We start from the raw sequence: 19,543 nt of genomic DNA on the forward strand, positions 1-19,543 counted from the left end.
TACTGCCTAATAAAATAGTTTATTGTCACTGCTGCTTGTTTACAGCAGTACACCGGAGAAACATCTCTGTTTCTACTGTTTCATAAGTGCCACCTGCTGTCAGACAGTAGACTTGCATTTTCATTCAACCTGTCTCCCATTGTTGTTCAAAGCAATGCAAAAAATCAGACAGAATTTTTATGCACAGCTGTACATTTTAACCATTTTAAGTTATTTGATGGAAAATAACTTGATGTGCATTCTAAAAAACTGATAAAATACCTATAACCTACCTAGAATCATTCATCATTTTGATTAATCTCTTTTCTTTAAAATGGTCTGAAGTGATGTGATGATGTGAGGTTTATCATTTTAAAACTTTCTTTTTATAAAACTTTATTTTAACATGTCGTACATGCAGATATATTGTGTTGTATTCATCCAACCAACATTTTTTTGTTCATTTAAAAAACAGCCATGGTCATGCTCCATGCTCATCATAGCAGTACATAATTCTCTGAGAGTTAGTTGGCCTACCAACATTCCTTCTGCCTCCTCCTGCACTTGGGGTAGGCCTCCAAAAAAAAAAAAAATTAGCAAAAGCTTATGATATTCTGCACACAGGCAGGTACTGATGGGAGAACCACTATATTTGATGTAATGGCTGGGATAATATTTATGTGTCAGGTGTGGTGCAGTGCAGGTGCAGGTTGGACAGATGACAGGCATGGGCTGGTCACGAGTACAATATCCAAGACTCAATCCGGTACACGCTCATAGACATCTGCTTTCAAAGGGTCCCATGCTTATGTTCATGCTCTTTCTAAAGTCTGTTAAAGGCTTCTAATTGCAGAGCGATTTACAGCACTAAGCATTGTAGCCAATTGTGCTGCCATTGATTGACAGTTGTGGTGAAATATATATTAAATGGAGTGCTCTTGCTTTCTGTGATCTATTTACAATTATATAAATGATTTATTAGCTGATTAATCCTTTGACTAACTTTTAAATAATAAGTACAAGTTCTACCATTTGTATTTCAAACTTTTATTAAATAATTTTCTTAAAAAAATGCTTCAAATTTCAGAAATAGTCCTGCCTAACACAGTGCAAAGAATATCTGAAAGGTAATCGTCTTGGCTACAACTGTAACCCTTGTTCCCTGAAGGAGGGAATGGAGACGTTATGTCAATACTGACGTAGTTGAGGAACAAATGCTGACAGGCAAGCGTGTCAGGACAAATGAAGCTCAACACGTAACCTTTCCAACGCCCTGTAAGCCAGATAACAAGTCTACCAGGGGAGCCAGGTATCTGAAGCAACCGTTGGGGGGCGGAGCACGATGACCAATTTAAAGCCATATGCAGACTAGTACAAAAAATATTGTCTTTTTTTTTAGGGGGAACACGGTGAATAACCATGGAGAATACTAAGACATTATGTCACAACCTTCAGGGGGCGAAGGAGACTGGCCAACCTCTGCCTGAGGACAGCATCCCCATTCTGCTGATCCATAAGCAAACAAGAGCTGCTCTAATGCTCCAGGTATGGTCCAAAACGTGAATAGCACGAACAGGACACAGCAACGCTAAGGCTGGGTCTGCCTCCTCCAGCGGCAGCGCTTGCAGGTCCACCATCTGAACCCGAAAGTGAGAGGTGGGAAACCCGGGCACATAACCAGACCGGTATCTCAAGAATACGTGAGAATAGCTGGACCAAATTTTAAAGGCACGTTCCGTTGGTTGAAAAATCCATACAGGTTTCTCACCTTCTTAATGAAAGTGAGCGTGATCAGGAGTGAGGTCTAAGCGACCGAATTTGTAGCTCGACTGATCTAAGCGGCTCAAGGGAACACTTCGTAGACCTAAAAGGGCCATGGAGAGACCCCATGAGGGGATAAGGTGCAATCCTAAGGGGACTTATGCCCCCCCTAGGGACGACAGTTTTTTTTTTGATATGCCGAGATGGCCACGATGAACATACAGTGGAGGGAACATCCTTTGCTCCAACTGCAAAAAGGGGAACATAACTCTGACCGAGCATCTTAGGTTAACTAGGCGAATGGAGCACCATGCAACAGAAAGACCTCACCTCAGTGCGTATACCTGCCTCATAAAGGGGGCACTAGCGTAAGTGATAAAGTCTACCACAGCCTGAGAAGGCCAGTGAGGTCTTACTGTGTCTCATCCAGAAACCAGACATACAGGTCCACAGATCTGGATGCGGGTGACAGACTGTGCCCATCCTGAGAAGAAGATTCTTCTTCAGGGTAATCTTCCCGGGAGGGGCTGTCACGAGGAGAATGAGTGTCAGCAACCCAGGTTCGGGTGGGTCAGTAAGACACACCAGAAAACCTGCACCTCGTCCCCCTGATCTAGCACAGGGTTTGTGTAGGGAGGCTTACTCCTGTTCATAGACCCCGGGTCGAGCTGTGTGCCAGTGCGTGCCTACCGAGCCTTTGGTCAGGAACAAGCCAGCAGTAGGAGGACTCAGAGGAAGCAAAACAGGTTACCTGAGCATCACTGAATCGACTCCAGATGAGCTCGAACCCAGGGTTGGAGTCGCCATTCTCAGGAGAGTTGCAGTTGCAGTTCTCAGAGCAAGTTGCAACATGCGACGGAAGCATAGACCACCACAGGGGTAGGTGTACGCTACCGTGGCTATGGTGTCCTAAGGACTAGCGTGTGCTTGTCCCACAGCATCGGTAGGAACCGGCGGAGGGAAAGCACTGCTGGCAACTCAAAGCGACTGATGTCGCTGCAGTCGAGGTCCTTTCCAGGAGCCCGAGGCTGGCAGCACTGAGGGGTTTCCAACCCACAGTGTGTCAAGTGCCATGCCCATCTCAGGATCCGGTCATGTAGTCCGTACTGCAGTGATTTCATACGGAACAGCTGAGCAGACCACCGTGGCTACGACTGCCATATGCCTTAGGCCTCTGAACGTTTAGAGGGACTGCTGTCCTGACTGTAGAATCAGGCAACTGTTTTAGCCGACATGTCTCGACCGGATCCAACTCCATACCGAGAAAAGGAGCTCAGCATTTTTTTTTTTTTTATAGCTCACCTTTCTCCCAGTTGACTTGAAGTCCCTTTGGCTGAAGTGCGAATGCACCAAGTTCCCGTACTCATCCAACAAATCTCATGAGTGAAGTCTTCATACTTCAGTCGTAGAGATTGTTGAGGATCCAGGAGTGTTTTTCTTTTTTCTTTTTTTTTTATACCCCCTGTGAATTTGTAAGAATCGGGGAAGCAATCACTCTGAAAATGAGGGAAGCTGAGGGGAGACCCGTACTGATACGTCTGACCCCTAAAGCAGGCCGGAAAACGATCTGCGTCAGGGCAATCAGAGCATAACAGCACACGTCCTTCAGGTCGAAGCTGTAACCCAATCCTGGTGCTGAAGAACAGAAACATGTGTTTCTGTATCAGCCACCCGAACGGTAGCCCGTTTGTTTTTTTTTGCTTGCTTTTTTTTTGTAAGGATGGCTCAACCCGGAAAGCAAGCATCCCAAAGTAGCGCCAGGCTGCTAAGGCAGCGGTACCTGATCCATGATCCCATGTTGTTTTCCACTAGAGTGTGAAAAATAGCCAAAATAGCACTTTTAGGCCATAAAATTGACATCACCTGATCGAGGGACTGCCCTGAGACTTTTCAGTCACAGAACACAGTTCCTGCATCAACCTCGAGTCAGGCAACCTCGAACCACAGGCTAAGCAAGAAGCACAGACAGTCCCACCAGGTGGCGGCGCTTGCGAGCACGAATGCACCGCAATTACACACTCCACCGGAGGATGTCAGCGTGTTCCCAAGCCACCTCCACTTAGAATTATGGCCTAATTAAATGCAGGAACATTCAGAAACTCGACGGTAATATGCTGAGAGTAGCCAGACCTCTGCGGGGACTGACCCGGCGGAGCAATCCAGACTATAAACCTCAGGTCTCCCATGCTTCCAGCCCAGCGACCCCCGAAACTGGAAAGAGTAGAATGCAAAGGTAACTTACATATTAAGTTGCGTGAGCGCAACCCATTCACAAAGGCCATCTCAACATGCATTTGTTTATATCCCAGACCTGTGGGACAGCGATTGTGACCATCATGAGGAAATAAGAAAACTATCACTCCTCAAAAGCACACAATCGGAAATGCGTCTTGAAAAAGACACTTTCAACGATCGTGTATGCTGTAGGAAATTGCTCTTTTAGGCTGGATTTCCCAGGGGAGGACTGCAGCACTTATCTGTTAGCGCAGCAGGGCGATCTCTCCACTGCAATGGAAAGAAGGGATGTTCCACACAGCCGAGAAACTCCCGCAGTGATGAGGGTATTATCTTTCTTCTTGTAGAAGCAGCTTACAAAGCGATCGGCTCCGAAGCAAAAATCTGAAAGAGTGGATGCATGCCGCCATCTTATATTCCTGTATGGACATGCAAATTCCACTCGCCAATTTCATTGGCTTTTTCTTCTTAAGCTCGGAGGTGATTGGGCTCCCAAGTAGGACCTCAAATACGTCAGTATTGACGTAACGTCGTAGAGTACAACTGAAGGGGAACTATAATTTAAAATCCAACATAAATACTGCATAAGACCGTGCAAAGAAAGAATACTTGAAAGGTAACAATTAGTTTCGAGTCCAACATAAAACCTGCATAATAACACAGTGCAAAGAATACCTGAAAGGCAATTAGTTTAAAGAAGTCCAACATAAATACTGCCCAACATAAAAAGTGCAAAAAAGTTTGGGGGTCTGTGTTACTAATTTCAATAACTTCACTCAATTAAAAAAAGAGTAGTGTAGAAAGTAGTCTAACAAAAGTTTGCATATCACTCAGTATTGTACGTCAGAAAGGGCTCAAACTGCATTGCACTGGAGGAATGAAAGCATGTCTACATACTCTGGAGTCAGGCTTGCTCTTTTTTATTCACAATGTTGCCAGCAACTGAGAAAAGGTGTTCAGATGGGGTTGTGGCCGCAGGCATGGACAAGTAATACTTTGCAAGCATGGCAAAGGTAGGAAACCTTGCTTCATTTTCTTTTCACCATTTCAGCGGATTTTCATCCTTTGGGATAGCCTGCTCACCAAAGTACATGAATATCTCATTCTTCACAGCTTCTCTGGAAGTATCTTGTTCTAGGAAGTGAGCAGTGTCTTTTTCACTGTTACTAAATCAAGCAAAGAGTCTAACAGAAGCTGCGTTTCCATTACCCTTCAATTTGCGCAAATTCAAATCGCAAATTGAAACTATGCCTAATGGAACAGTGGCACACTCAAAAGGCCTCAGGACTTGTTCCACTTCCTCAAGTAGACACCACTGATCATTTTTAAATCCAGAAAATGCTTCCCTTGTGGTGTGACATCAGGATCTGAAAGTGCTGCTGTCACAGGCCACCTCTGTTCAAGCAGGCAGCTGATCATGTGCAAAGTACTGTTCTATCTTATGGATAGAACAGTATTAGTGTATGATCTGGGGTACCCATTTGTTGCTGCTTTCCCTTCAGCCTTGTGGTGGCCAGCTCACTTTTTTTTAAATCCTCCACCAGGCACTGTTTAGTGATCGGGTTGTATGAAGTAAGCTCCCTGTCTTTATTAATAAAGTGGCAGGTGACACCTAAGTATGCCTCTGTGGCAATACTTGTCCAGGTGAGGCTGATTTTTGTTTTGACCTCTTTAAGTGACGGTTTCTCTCTCTCAAAACTCTCCTATATTACTTCTCCATTAAATTAGTGAAATGGAACCTGGAGGGAAGGCTTTCTCACGAAAGCCTTGACCTTCCAAAATAGAAAGGTTCACATACACTAGTTAACAGCGTAGTGTTATTGTAAATCCTCATAATTTGTTTCAAAAGTTACTACTAACAGCTGTCAAATGTAAAAAAAAGCATTATTGCCAGACTACAGTTACAATCACAGTCCATTTTATTCTCGCTTTAGGGAGCAATAAGGTATATCTGCACTGTTAACAATTAACAATTGCATTATTATACAGCATATTAGGACATATTAGCCACTAGCATTAGCTTTAGCGAGGTATTGATGAGTTCTTAACCAAAACACGACAGGTAAGAGTGAAGCAACAACTCACTTTTACTCAACTTTTACAAAGTGAACAAAGCACCATTTTATGCGGCCTCCATCTAAAGTATTCCCACACTTTTCATGTTCGTGGTCAGAATTTCTGTGACACATTTTCACTTTGTCCAGGAGCAGCAACTGCCATAATTTTAAATCAGAGTAAAAATGTTACGCGTTGACGGATTTAATGCACATCAATGTTTTTACTCAATGACGTTGACGCATCGCTGCAGCTCTAGATGGATGTCACGCATGCTCTCTGTTTCCTTTTTTCCTCTCTTTTTGCTCTGTTTACTGTGAGTTTGTAATATCCACAAATCCGAATAGAGCCATCTGTAACTAGTCACTATAGGAGCTGCCCACTCTGCCTTCAAAATTTGCCTCCACCAAGGGCTTAACGGCAAATGGAATTTGTCTGGGCTTATAGAATCATGGTTGGGCCTCAGGGTTGACATGAATTTTAGCTGTGGTGCCTTTTAGCTGTCCCAGCTCTTCTTTAACACCTCTGCATCTCAGTCTAGCACATCTGCTATCTTCCATGTTGGCACTGCTGTTATTTGATTCACCAGCTGTGGCAACAGCCCGAGGTCTTTCAGCCAGCCTCGCCGCAACAAGTTAGGCCCCTCTCCATCTACCACGACCATTGTCATTTCTTTTCTTACATTTTGGATTTCCACTGTTACTGTAGCTTGACCTAGCACTTCCATCTTTCCCCCTGTATAGGTGTTTAGTTTAAAACTACAGGGTCTCCATTCTGGCATTTCTGTTTTCTTTCACAACTTAGAATATTGCTCTCTGCTGATAATTGTGACTCCACAACCTGTGTTGACTTCAAAATCCACTTCCATGCCATTTACACTTACCTTCTGCGTGATAGGGGCCACTTTTGGCTGGACTTGTGATGCCCTGTATATTGTGTTAATATCACTGGTGTCCCCCCTCTCGTTACTTTCCTCCTCTCTAACGAGTTAAGTCCTCCAACATTTCTCTTTTTTCTGTCTTTTTTGACCTTTGAATAGAGTCTTTTGGCACCCTGCAGCAGCTTGTTTTACCCTGCATGCTTGTTTTATGTGTCCACGCTTTCCATATTTATGCCAAAGCTCATACAGAAACTTACATTCCTCCGGTGCATGTTGTCCATTTTATCTGTAACACACTGTGTCTTTTTGTTGTCCCTTTTTCTCAGCTGAGTACACTCTATGTACTTACAGTGCTGTGCTAACTTCAATTCTGCCACGTAATCAGCAACACTCTCACCATCTTTCCATTTGCGTGAGTTAACACTTCCTCACCAGTATTCATCCAGCACTTACGTCAATTATTTACTCCGACACACAACTCCTTAACTCCTCATCACCAATTATGTAATATTCTGAGGCAGCAGAATATGGAGGCAGAGGGATGCACTTTAAGTTTCTTTATCTTACAGATGCCGTTCATTACAACACAAGCTGGGACCGACTAGGGCAACAACACTTCACTCTTCTGAACTCTGCGTGGTTAGCTCTCTGTTACATTAGAATGCCCTCCAGTGGTCACACTCCATAATGACATAATACTTGATACTTCACTACATGTAGTGAAACTATAAACTCAAGTGACAAATATTCTTGTATAAATTAAAGGCAGAAAGGGGGATAAACAACTCTAGAATGACACAACACTTTCAGCACATGAGAGTATGCAGCATGTGTGCTAACACTAACACTCAATTCGGATAACGATCCACACACAGAACATGGCAAAAACCAGATATACACACATACCTGAGAAATACAGGAGGTTGATTAGCAGTGTTGGGCATATTGCTTTAAAAAAGCAATTAGTTATAGTTACTAGTTACTTCTCACAAATAGTAACTGAGTTAGTAACTGAGTTACATCATTATAGAAGTAACTAATCACCAGGGAAAGTTTACTATTGTTACTTTACCTTTTTAAAAAAGTGTTCAAATATATAAAATGTTAAGTGAATGAAATTTAAATTAAATCAATTACATTTTTATTTTACTCACCAGACTAATATTAATATTCTGATGTGGTGCTTAAGATATTGTTTGTAATTTAGTGTTTCTATAAAAAAGGGAAAATAATAATAATAATGATATAATTGCTACAAGTTTTACTACTAATAACAATATAAAATACACAATGGATTAATGAGCTGCTGGGTTCATGAATGTTAATCACATTGTCTGCGTTCGCTCGAAATGATTTGCCTAAAATCAGAACAGGGAAGATAATAGGTGAGCGCCAGCCAACAAGATTGCCATATATATATATATATATATATGTGTGTGTGTGTGTGTGTGTGTGTGTGTGTATATATAGAGAGAGAGACAGAGAGAGAGAGAGAGTCCTCATGTCTGGGTGTCAAGTATTCGCTACATTTCAGTTCATTTTAGTAATGCGTTTCACAGGGATATTCACAGAGACTGAGATGACTGAAAGTGCACCCTGATAATTTTTCTTTATTTTACTAAAGCACAAAAAAATTGTGTATATGGTAAGTGTGCACAAATAAAAATGGACCCTTTACAGATTCAAGTGATATATTACTTCTGTGTGTCCAATCAAAAATGACGGAACAATTTAGGTTCTTTTTGCTGTCATCAGGAAAAAATGTAAGTGCTCCCTCCAGCGCATTTGCCAATCCCAGGCATTGTACGCCTTTTTACAAGATGTAATTTTGTTCTTGGGTCTCCCCAGAATGTGTCTGTGACGTTTGAGCTCAAGAAAACACAGTTCATTTATTATAACATGTAGAAATGTCATTCTTGGGGTGTGTCTAAAAAAAGAGCTAGTTTGTTGTGTATTACTTTAAATGCAAATGAGCTAAATAACTCTGCCCGCCTTCAGAAGAGGATGTAGCATATACATCTCTGCTTTTTTAAATACCTACAGCAATAAACGGTAGTCAGTAGAAGCAACATTACTGAGAGTGAGAGAACATGTTTAGCCATACATGTAGCAAAGATGACACACAAGCATGTTCAAGCAAAAAACAACCCAGATTAGTTATGTAAAAAAAGCAAAATTAACGTTACTCGCCTATCAAGAAGAAACAAAGCAACCTCTGGTCCAATTCTAGGCCTTCCAGGCCTGCTCCGATAGTTATGCAGGTCCTACCTCTTGCCTGATCCCTTCTTTTTAATGTTTTCTTCCTCTGATATTTTACTCTTTTTTTTAATCTGCAGTCTCTATTCAACCTATAGTTGATCTGCTAATATCTGCCCTGTGTACTCATTGAGCACTCTCTTCTCTTTATTATTATTAGACACACCCCTTACTGCTGATTGGCTGCAGGTGTGTTTTGGGACTCGGTCCAACACTAAAAACGTTTTTCAAATATGGCTTAGTGCTCCGTTAAAAGTAGCTCCAACAGGTTAAATTAAAAAAAAAATCTGATGTATTCAATTATTCCTGAGTTTATTTCAACTGTATCACTAGAGTCAAAGTTTTTTGCAAGTCAAATATGTTTGAGATTACAAATATTACCCGATAAACACATTAATGTAGTTTGTTTTTTTCTCAAACACAGACTTTGTGGGTGTAATCTCAAACTATGTCCTGAGAGAGCTGGACCTGAGTAACAATGACCTGCAGGATTCAGGAGTGAAGCTTCTTTCTGGTGGACTGAAGAACAGTAAGCTGGAGATACTGAGGTAAATGGTTCTCCATTTAAAAAAATAACATGTTGCCAACATGACATGACCAAGAAAGATTTCCCTGAAAACAACTGAAAATGAGTTCAAACAAGTAGTTAATACACTTTTTATTACAATATTGTCAAAGTTGACTAAGTTCACAGCGGAACATTCGTGCATCTCTGAGCAACACAGCTGGGTTTCATGACTGAATTATTCTGTGTTTTGAATTAATCATTTCAGTCAATGATTGAAGTGGTCCATTCATACAGGCACTTGCTTCATTCTTGAATTAATCAGCCATCTGAATGTTAATTGTTGCTTGTTTTGTTGTTCAAACAGGCTAGAGTCCTGTAATCTCACTGCTCAGTCCTGTGAAAGTTTGTCTTCAGCTCTTCAGTCATCAAACTGTGTCCTGAGAGAACTAGACCTGAGTAACAATGACCTGCAGGATTCAGGAGTTAAGCTTCTTTGTGAGGGACTGAAACATTGTAAGCTGGCAATACTGAGGTAAAAGGTTTTTTATTAAAATATATATATTCAAATGCTGCCACAATAAATAATTATTACATTTTGTCACCATATGTGTAATCTGCTCTCAGTGGAATGCCAGAACAACAAATGTCCATTTTGATTGTAGAAACTGCAAAATACATTTCTTTCATCTCAGCCGGGCCCCCAAAGGACATTGTTGTGGGCCCCTCTAAGTCTCTGAGCCTTATGCACTAACAATGCATGGTTGTACGTACATGATACGGTTTGGTTTTATTATGATGTGAGCTCTTGATCCAGTGTTCCACACAAACTCCATCTCATGCACGTGCTGAGAGTTTGGGCCACTTATAACATGAATGTGAAAATGCAACATCCGTCAAACTTTTTATTTGATTGGCCATCTCAATCATTTTCACCTGGATAAGCACTGTTCAATTTTATTATTTTTAAAAATAAATGTTCAATTTAAAAAGATATTCAAACACTTTGGCAAAAAAAAAAAAAATCAACTAAAAGGACAAAAACAATGACAAAGAGAATGATAATCAGTAAGGAGAGTTAAGCATGGTGTGTATTAGCTTGAAAAAAATGCATTTTACAACTAAATTCCTTGATTTCAGTGTGATTGATGCATTTTTTTTAAACGGCAGGAGCGTGATGAGGCACAGTTTTTTTCATGCTGAGTGCTGTGTACTCGCACTGAGGGTTGAAATATGTTTATCTTTGGGTAAAATGGAGCACTCACAAAAACAAAAAAAACGCTGCTCACAGCAGAGTGCCTGATGTTTTCAGTGAATATGTGGCCTTAAAGGAGTCATGAACTGATAAACCAAAATTCCCTTAATCTTTTGACATATAAGAGGTCGTTGCACTATAAAAACATCCTGTCTTTTTCAGAACTGAAAACTTTTTTATTTTATTATTCTAAAATTGCTTATATTGAAGGCTGCCTGTCAAAATGACAGCTTTTGGAATGTTTGACTCTGTGATGTAATGGTGTGGATAAGCACCACCTCTGCAGAAAAATATCAATGCTTCAACATCACTGCCTGTTTAGACCCGCCCACGATTTGCGTATGTAGAGGTTACGAGAGAGGCAGGTCTTTGCAGAAAACAAACGATAAAGATGGCTCTGAAGACAAGATTCTGTGCAGTGCCAAGTTGTGGAAAAACACTGTTTGTGTTCCTTCTGATCCTAAAGTTTGGAAAGAGTAAATTAACTTAATTTAAATGAAGATCCAGACCATATTAGTAAGAACTCTGTCCTTGGCTTACTTCATTTTACCATGGATTTGTTTACAAACAAGTGACAATTCGATGCAGGATTTACAGAAAGATTAAAACTAAAAGAAGAAACTGTGAAGACTATATTGCATTTGACAGTAATGTCACAACACGGTTTTCATTACCGTGGTCATTAGTCGACTGATGTTGGTTTTTTGACAGCCAATGCAGATTTCTTGAAAAGCAGGATGGCCGATGGCTGATATAATTTAAATTATTTGAATTAATATTTAAGAAATCTGAAAATAACAGTCCCGCCTCTCACGTATCGGACAAACAAAAAAACAAAAAAATATTTTTCAAATATCAGCATTGGCCGAAATGTTTTTTTGTGGCGATATATCGGTCGACCACTAGTGGTCACTATTTCTTAGTCTGTTCTTACAGATCATTTGATATGTATTGAGTGATGTGCTTTTGACCTAAATAACAGAAGAGTTCATGTTTGGAATGTACGCTGTCAAACATACACAACTATTACCCATCATAGAAGTGGGCATTTACTTCCGAGTCTACAATCCGCCATGCCTATTTAACCCTCAAAGACAGAGACAGCTGCCTGTGGCTAAAAATAACTATTGGTATTAAATATCTAATAACTTTTGAACTGCTCGTCCAATCTGAATGATTTAAAAAGTACTGCAAAGCTGAGATCCTTTTTTCCTGTATCACGTTTGTCTCATTTGGATATTCAGAGGCTCCGTAGTGAACGTGATTATGTCATCACATTTTAATCGCATTGATTCATCAGAGAAACCAATGCATTTCGTTCCTCTCAGCCAAGCAGGAACGATTGTTGATGCTTATTTCCACCCTCGTGCCCAGATTGGTTCAAACTGTCATCTATTCAACCAATAAACATAGTTTTTGGACTTTTGAACCACCAATTAGCATGTTTCTTTGGAAATTTGAACAAACTCAAAGTAAAGTACGTCGTGTGTGCATGAAAACAAACACAAAATAGCACATTTTCATGAGAGGACTCTCTGAAAAAGCATAGAAAAACACACGACAGTGCATTTTGACACAAAACAAAAGCAAGGATGAAACAGCAGTACATATCCGATAATGTGCTGGAATTTGTTTTCACAACGCTATGCGCTGTCCCGGTAAAACGCGAATACATTATGGTATTATATTATGGTAATTCTTATCATATAGTTTATAAAGATCATTTGCACTTTTTTTTCTGTTGCACTCTGTATATTTTCTCTCATTTTGTGTGTAGTCTGTGAATCATTTGCACTGTTTTGTTGCACAAGGCCATTTGTGCAGTTGTTTTCACTACTTGCTGCACTGTTTGCATTTGTTGTTCATACTCTGAAAATATATTTATCTGGAAAAAAAAAACTCACCTTTTATTTATTTATTTATTTTTTTTACTTGTGTTGTCTTATTACATAACACTGTTTCCATTTACTTCCTAAACATTTTTGAACACATCTATATTGTCAATAAACTAAATAGACCTCTTTTTTACTGAAAAGCGCCTATTCCAATATTGTAATAAATGGCTATAACTTGCTTGGGGAATGTTATATGTAGATTAAATTTTATTTTGAAGTGTAAAACACCCAAATACAACTTTCTAAAGAAAACAAATCCAAACTTCATGAGTTTCTGTTTGAGTGCACAGTAAAAAACCTCCAACTGCTGTTTGCTATTTTCTTGGAAATTCATTAATTCTTAGAGAAGACAAAAGGAAAATTCTGCCTTTAAATTAGCTAGACTGAAACTTCAAGTTCTCCTCTTTACAATGATATATATCACTTGATGCTGACTACTAGAATAGGTCTGAAAAAACAAAGAAACGTGCAGGCGTGTCAGATGCCCCGAAAATGTCCTAGGTCTTTAAGGGTTAAACAGTGTGTTCTATGAGATGGGATAAAAACAGGACAGAAAATAGCTTCTAAATTGTTTTTTGATGTAGAAATCTTGTTAACATCAGAAGAACCAGAGAACCAGAAGGGTGTACATGGCATTTTGGGTGAAATGGAGATATATACATCAAATGAAAGCTCTCGATGAGCTCTTTCTTCTGGCAAAATTATACTGTCATCCATGAGTGTACAAATTTTTATTATACATGATTGAAATCAGTACACAAAGTCAGATCAAACTATGGTAAATGTTTGTTTTGGCCCTCCTGTAAAGTTGGTGAAATGTCACTTACGCCTTTCTGGTTCTCATCCCCCATTATAAGTGGACTTTAGAGAACAGCACAATATTAAAAAAATGACCCCTTTAAAATGTAATGTATGATTGTGAAACTAATGTCATGTGGGGTTGTTTTTGTAGATTGTCTGGCTGTATGGTGACAGAGGAAGGCTGTGGTTATGTGTCTTCAGCTCTGAGTTCAAACCCCTCACACATGAGAGAGTTGGATTTGAGCTACAATCACCCAGGAGATTCAGGAGTCAGGCTGCTCTCTGAAAAACTGGAGGATCCAAACTGCTCACTGGACAAATTCAAGTATGTTGAACAAGACAAGTTTAGGTTTAATTATTTTAAAAGCATATTCGAAAGCATAAATCTAGACTATATACTGCTAGTTTCACAGCAGAATGAAAAATTGAGATTTCATTCACTGATTCACTTCACTCTGCAGCGCTAAACCTAGCAGTAATTGCTGGCTATGCCAAAATAAAAGCTTGTTTTAGTTTTAAAAATGATGAAAATTCATATAAAATATAGAAGAAAAATGAAAATCTAAATATTAGCATTGTATTTTTAAGTGTACTATAAAATAATTGTAACTTTATTTAATACTTACTTTTAATTTTAAAATACAATAGCATTGTCACTCTCTTTTTAGTATTATGTTTATTTTATAATAACTTTAATTTAATTTAATAATGACTTTTAAAAGTCACACTATGTGCAGTGTGAGCACCAAATCAAATCACAAAGGAACAAATAAACTCTAATTAACGAATCAGTAAGTAATAGCGTTCAGTTAAAAGAGGTAGTTCACTATTAGCTAATTGGTAACTACTATTTTTTTCATGAATTCTGAGGTTTTAAGCTTTCACATGATATATAATTTATGATTATACTAAAATATGGGATAGAGAAAAAAAGATAATGAAAAAAAAGAGGACCATTGGGCCAATTAAGACATTATAGCCTAATTTATTGTTTAAATGGCATCATCTTTTCCTGATCAACTGTTCCTCCTCCCTCTTTTCTGACTGCTCTACCCTGCTGCTATATTCACCTTGAATCTGATATAAAACAAATTCAAAGCTTATACAACCCATAACCTTTTTTAAATTAACTTATCTGAGGTGATTTTGGGGCCCTTTAGATGTTTAGACATGCCCTGACATTTGTGCTTATTTCAACTACTTATAACATACTACTGGGTAACATATAATTTTTTTGTATTCAGCACAAACAGTGCTACAATAATATGTGAGCAAGATGGATGTACATGTTTGCATTTTTTTAGAAAAAAAATATTATGCATGGTTAGTAAGTTTTGGGAAAATAAATGTAGCTGAAATAAGGCCATAAAACTCATACTGAATAGCCCTGAAAAAGTACATTTTATATCCGAGAAACAAATTATGGTTTAGCACATTATAAAACTCTATTTGGGAACAAATTATTAATAATAAACATGATCTAGACATACTTCGACTCGTAGCATTCATCATGTTACAGTGTACACTCATACTACTTTTGTATCGTATTTTGTTTTATATTATATAGAACATGAAAACTTAATCGCGTCGTAAGAAATTTAGATACAATGAGCTACCTATCATTTTCTAAATATTTCACTCGATTTCAAACATTTTAGCCAGGAATCATAGTTTAGGAAAACCCAAGCTAGTAAATGTGTTCAAACTTATGTCAAAATAAAACGTTAACTAATGCAAAAAAAGAAACATCACTTACTCATCAGACTGATCTCTTCCTCCGGATCAGCTGCGCGTTGCGTTGTTCTTCATCTGAGGTGAAGCGCATCTTTTTTTTCTGAAGGTAAATTCTACTGTTTCTCTCAGCGCGTCTTCCAGAAACGAACAGTAGCCGAGATGAACTTGATGAAATGTCAAGCTTTGTTTACGATGATGTGGGCGCTAACAGGCGGCGCCGCGCACGTGGCTATTTATCATATCAAAAGCAAAAGCAGCTCGTGGGCGTGATCGCATTAAAAATAATTAGCTCTGAGGGAAAAACTAGGCATCACGTTGGTTTCACGTGGATTACTTTAGCACAGAATATTTGTTTTTGATAAGACTTGGTTTATTTAAAAGTAGAGATATCAAGCTTTCTATAGATATATCTCTCCTGTCTGTGTGTCGAGTATTCACTTAGTTTAGGTTCATTTTATTGACGCATTTCTAAAAGCTGTTCGCGGAGACAGTGAAGACTGAAAAAGCACCCTGTTTATTTTCTTTAATTTAAAGAAGAACACAGTTCAGTTTTTATTGTGAGTGTGCACAAATAAAAGTATACACTTAATGGTTTCTAATGATGTATAACACTTATTTGTGTGACCAAAATTGACAGAGTATTTTTAGTGTCTTTTGCACTGATCTTAAAAAATACTCGTCGACCCCAGGGGGTTAATGTATATTTATCAAATTTCTATTTCATAACTGTGAAATGCTCTAAAAAAGAAATAAGTAAATTTGAAATAAAAAAATTTGGTAGATAGCAGCAAGAGCGAGTCACTGTCTTAATTAGTATGTGTCTTAACAAGTCACTTAAATCATGCAACCGATTTGTTATAAAAACAGATTAATTGTGAAATTAAACAAACACTGTATGCTGCTCAGAGAATCACTGTTCTGTTGTGGCTTTGTTTTGAACGTTTTCTTTGGTGAGATTGCAAAAACAGACAATATTGTGCCTAAAATGTCTGTCACTTCACAGTTACATTTATGTTTAATCAGAGATAATTGGGGCTCCCTAGTAAACCCCCTAATGACATTCCATCAGGGAACGAGGGTTATGTACGTAACCAAGATGTTTTTTTGCTGTGAGATGGAGTGTGTGTGTGTGTTTACTGACTGAATGTGTCTCTGTGTGTGTTTTCTAGTGTGGATCATGGAGGAGAATCCAGGATTACAGCAGGAATAAAGAAATGTATGTCTGCATTTATATTACATTTGCATTAAGTGATTTGGCAGATGTTTTCATTCAAAGTGACTTACAAATGAGGACAATAGAAGCAATCAAAACCAACAAAAGAGCAATAATATTTGTTGTTACTAGTATATCACAGCACATCAAGGTTATTTATTTATATTTATTATTTATATATTTTTAAATAATAAATAAAATGAATGAAACAGATAGAATAGAGAATGAATAGAGAGTGCTAGTGTTAGAGGGTCAAGTGCAAATGGAAGAGATGGGTCTTTAGCCATTCTCTAACAGAACAGAAGCATCTAGAGGGCACATAAATCTGACCTAGTGAATTTAGGTAAAGGGCTGCAGAGCCAGTGGTAGTTGTGTAGGCAAACGTCAATGCCTTGAATTTTATGCAAGCAGCTGTTGGTAGCTAGTGCAAATACACACTTATACACATACACACATGACAAGATTCCAGCGTCAAACAATTTTGGGTGTGACACTGCGATGTGACAGATATCACAGCCATTCAAAACCATGGAAGTGCACTGCACTCCCAACAAAATGGACAGGTTTATGACCTTATTCATAAATATTAAACATTTTTAACATTATTAAAAGAATATACTGAGTGACTGATGCCATCGTTGTGGAATACGCTTGATGGTGTGCATAGAGTTCGCAGTTTTAACGTACATGTTTGTTTTAATTTATTTTCAAGATCTGAGGTAAATATCTGTTGTTGCTTTCAGTAACAGTGGCTATAAATGTCACACAATATGATATTCAAACTCTCATTAGGCACCTTTAATACTGAGTAAAGCACATAATCAGCACCTGAGATTATCACTGTCCTAGCTTGTATATTGTTCCAGCCGTGACACCGCAGAAATAGAAAACATTTCTAAAATAGAAATTTTGTGTCGCCGTCGTGGCTAGTTAGCAGTGTTGGGGAAAGTTACTTTTAAAAGTAATGCGGTACAATATTGAGTTACTCCCAAAAAAAGTAACTAATTGTGTTACTTAGTTACTTTTTATGGAAAGTAATGCATTAGTTTACTTTTGAGTGACTTTTTAAATCAGTGTAGGGATGCTTGTTTGTTTTTATATTTATAAAAAGTTATATTTTGCCAAATGTAAAAGCCTTTTCACACCAAAAGCCTCAGGCTTTGAGAAAAGTAAATTCACGTCTGTACAGCAGACCACAGAAGAAGAAAAAAAGTCAACTCTTCAGCAATAAAAAAAGGAAAGCAAATGTTAGATTATATGGAGTAATTTTTGCTTATTAGTATGGTTGAATTAGATCATCGAAGGTCGGCAGCAAAGACATTGGTTAATAAAATGGGATTAAATGCATAAAGGATATTTGTATTATTTAACATATGTTAAGAGTTGAATTTCTGAATCTGTTTTTGTGAGTGAAATTAATACATGTTCACATTTATTCTAGAACTAACATCTTACTCCCGATTTCTCTCAACATGGAGAAAGGAGATCTTTTAATCAATAAATGGGGGGGAAAGTAACTGGAGTTACTTTTTTGAAAAAAGCAACTCAGATATTTTCTTGTCAATTAAAAAGTAATGTGTTACTTTACTAGTTACTTGGAAAAAGAAATAATATTATGTAACTCTCGTTACTTGTAATGCGTTACCCTCAACACCGCTAGTTAGGACAAAAACTCTGATTAACATGGAAAAGATACCTTTTATCGTGTCACGTCACATGTAGTTAGGACACAGTGTTACTCTAAACCTAACCTTTACCTAATTATATCCTGATCCCTAAAAACAAGTCTTGACCCTTAAACAGGCCTTTAAAGGGGTCTCAGAAAGTGAAGACCGGCCAAAATGTCCTCACTTTACAAGATTGTCCTCAGTCCAGTGGTTCAAAACTCAAATTGGCCCTCACAAAGATAGCTGTACAAGTGCATGCACACAAACACAAACACAAACACACACACACACACACAGATTGTTGTTGTGTTCTAAATGTCTCTGTTCTTGTGTTCAGATGCCTGTTTTCTTACACTGGATCCAAACACAGCACATACTGAACTCATTCTGTCTGAGGACAACAGAAAGGTGACACGTGTAAGAGGGCATCAGAGGTATCATCCTGATCATCCAGACAGATATAATGTGTGGCAGGTGTTGTGTAGAGAGAGTGTGTGTGGACGCTGTTACTGGGAGATTGAGTGCAGGGGAGATGTGCGTATATCAGTGTCATATAAGAGCATCAGCAGGAAGGGATGGCGTAAAGAGTGTTGGTTTGGAAATAATGATCAGTCCTGGAGTTTGTACTGCTTTCCCTCCAGTTACGTAATCAAACACAATAACATAAAGACTGATCTCCCTGTAGAGCCCATCAGAGGTAAAACAGAAGTGTATGATGATTATATCTTCAGAATAGGAGTGTATGTGGATGAGAGTGCAGGAACTCTGTCCTTCTACAGCGTCTCTGACACAATGAGCCTCATCCACACAGTCCAGACCACATTCACTCAGACTCTTTATCCTGGGTTTAGATTTACTATATATCCTGGATCAGTGAAACTGTGTTGATGAATCAGAATTGAATGACGAGGGATTCTACCTATAATGCTTTGAGCCGCATGATAAATCAGTAACAGTGAGATGTTATAGAGTCTCTTCATGACAGTTATACTTCACTTCATGGCTTAATACTGAACATCTGTCACTGAAATAACAGAATAAATGTGTGTAATAAATCCTCATATAGACAGTAAAATCAGTCTGCGTGTGTGTGTGTGTGTGTGTTTAAGTCCTCCTGAGTGACATTTTTTTGTTTCTGTGCTTTTGTCAATCTGTTTGTTTCTATTGTAGCATCACATCAATCATTTGTATTAGTGCTATCAAAATGACCTTTTAATTGAAAAGTACATGTAATTAATTTTACTCTATTGTTTGTGCAGAATTAATAAAACAATGTCAAATCGTCTTGAGATCAGATGATAATTGTT

General features: G+C 38.4%; 1 protein-coding gene across 1 annotated transcript in view; it reads left to right on the forward strand.

Moving 5' to 3' along the window:
* LOC127164503 (NACHT, LRR and PYD domains-containing protein 3) overlaps positions 1-19,124 on the forward strand; it is a 32,715-nt gene extending 13,591 nt beyond the window's left edge. Inside the window, exons 5-13 of the mRNA XM_051108470.1 lie at positions 667-745; positions 1,435-1,524; positions 2,396-2,619; positions 2,743-2,843; positions 9,591-9,714; positions 10,039-10,206; positions 13,774-13,947; positions 16,526-16,572; positions 18,574-19,124. Of these exons, the coding sequence (XP_050964427.1) occupies positions 667-745; positions 1,435-1,524; positions 2,396-2,619; positions 2,743-2,843; positions 9,591-9,714; positions 10,039-10,206; positions 13,774-13,947; positions 16,526-16,572; positions 18,574-19,124 (1,558 nt within the window). The remainder of the gene's footprint in view (positions 1-666; positions 746-1,434; positions 1,525-2,395; positions 2,620-2,742; positions 2,844-9,590; positions 9,715-10,038; positions 10,207-13,773; positions 13,948-16,525; positions 16,573-18,573) is intronic.
* Positions 19,125-19,543: the final 419 nt, after the last annotated feature.

The sequence above is a fragment of the Labeo rohita genome, chromosome 4 (genome assembly GCF_022985175.1).
Source record: "Labeo rohita strain BAU-BD-2019 chromosome 4, IGBB_LRoh.1.0, whole genome shotgun sequence".
In the NCBI taxonomy this organism is placed as follows: domain Eukaryota; kingdom Metazoa; phylum Chordata; class Actinopteri; order Cypriniformes; family Cyprinidae; genus Labeo; species Labeo rohita.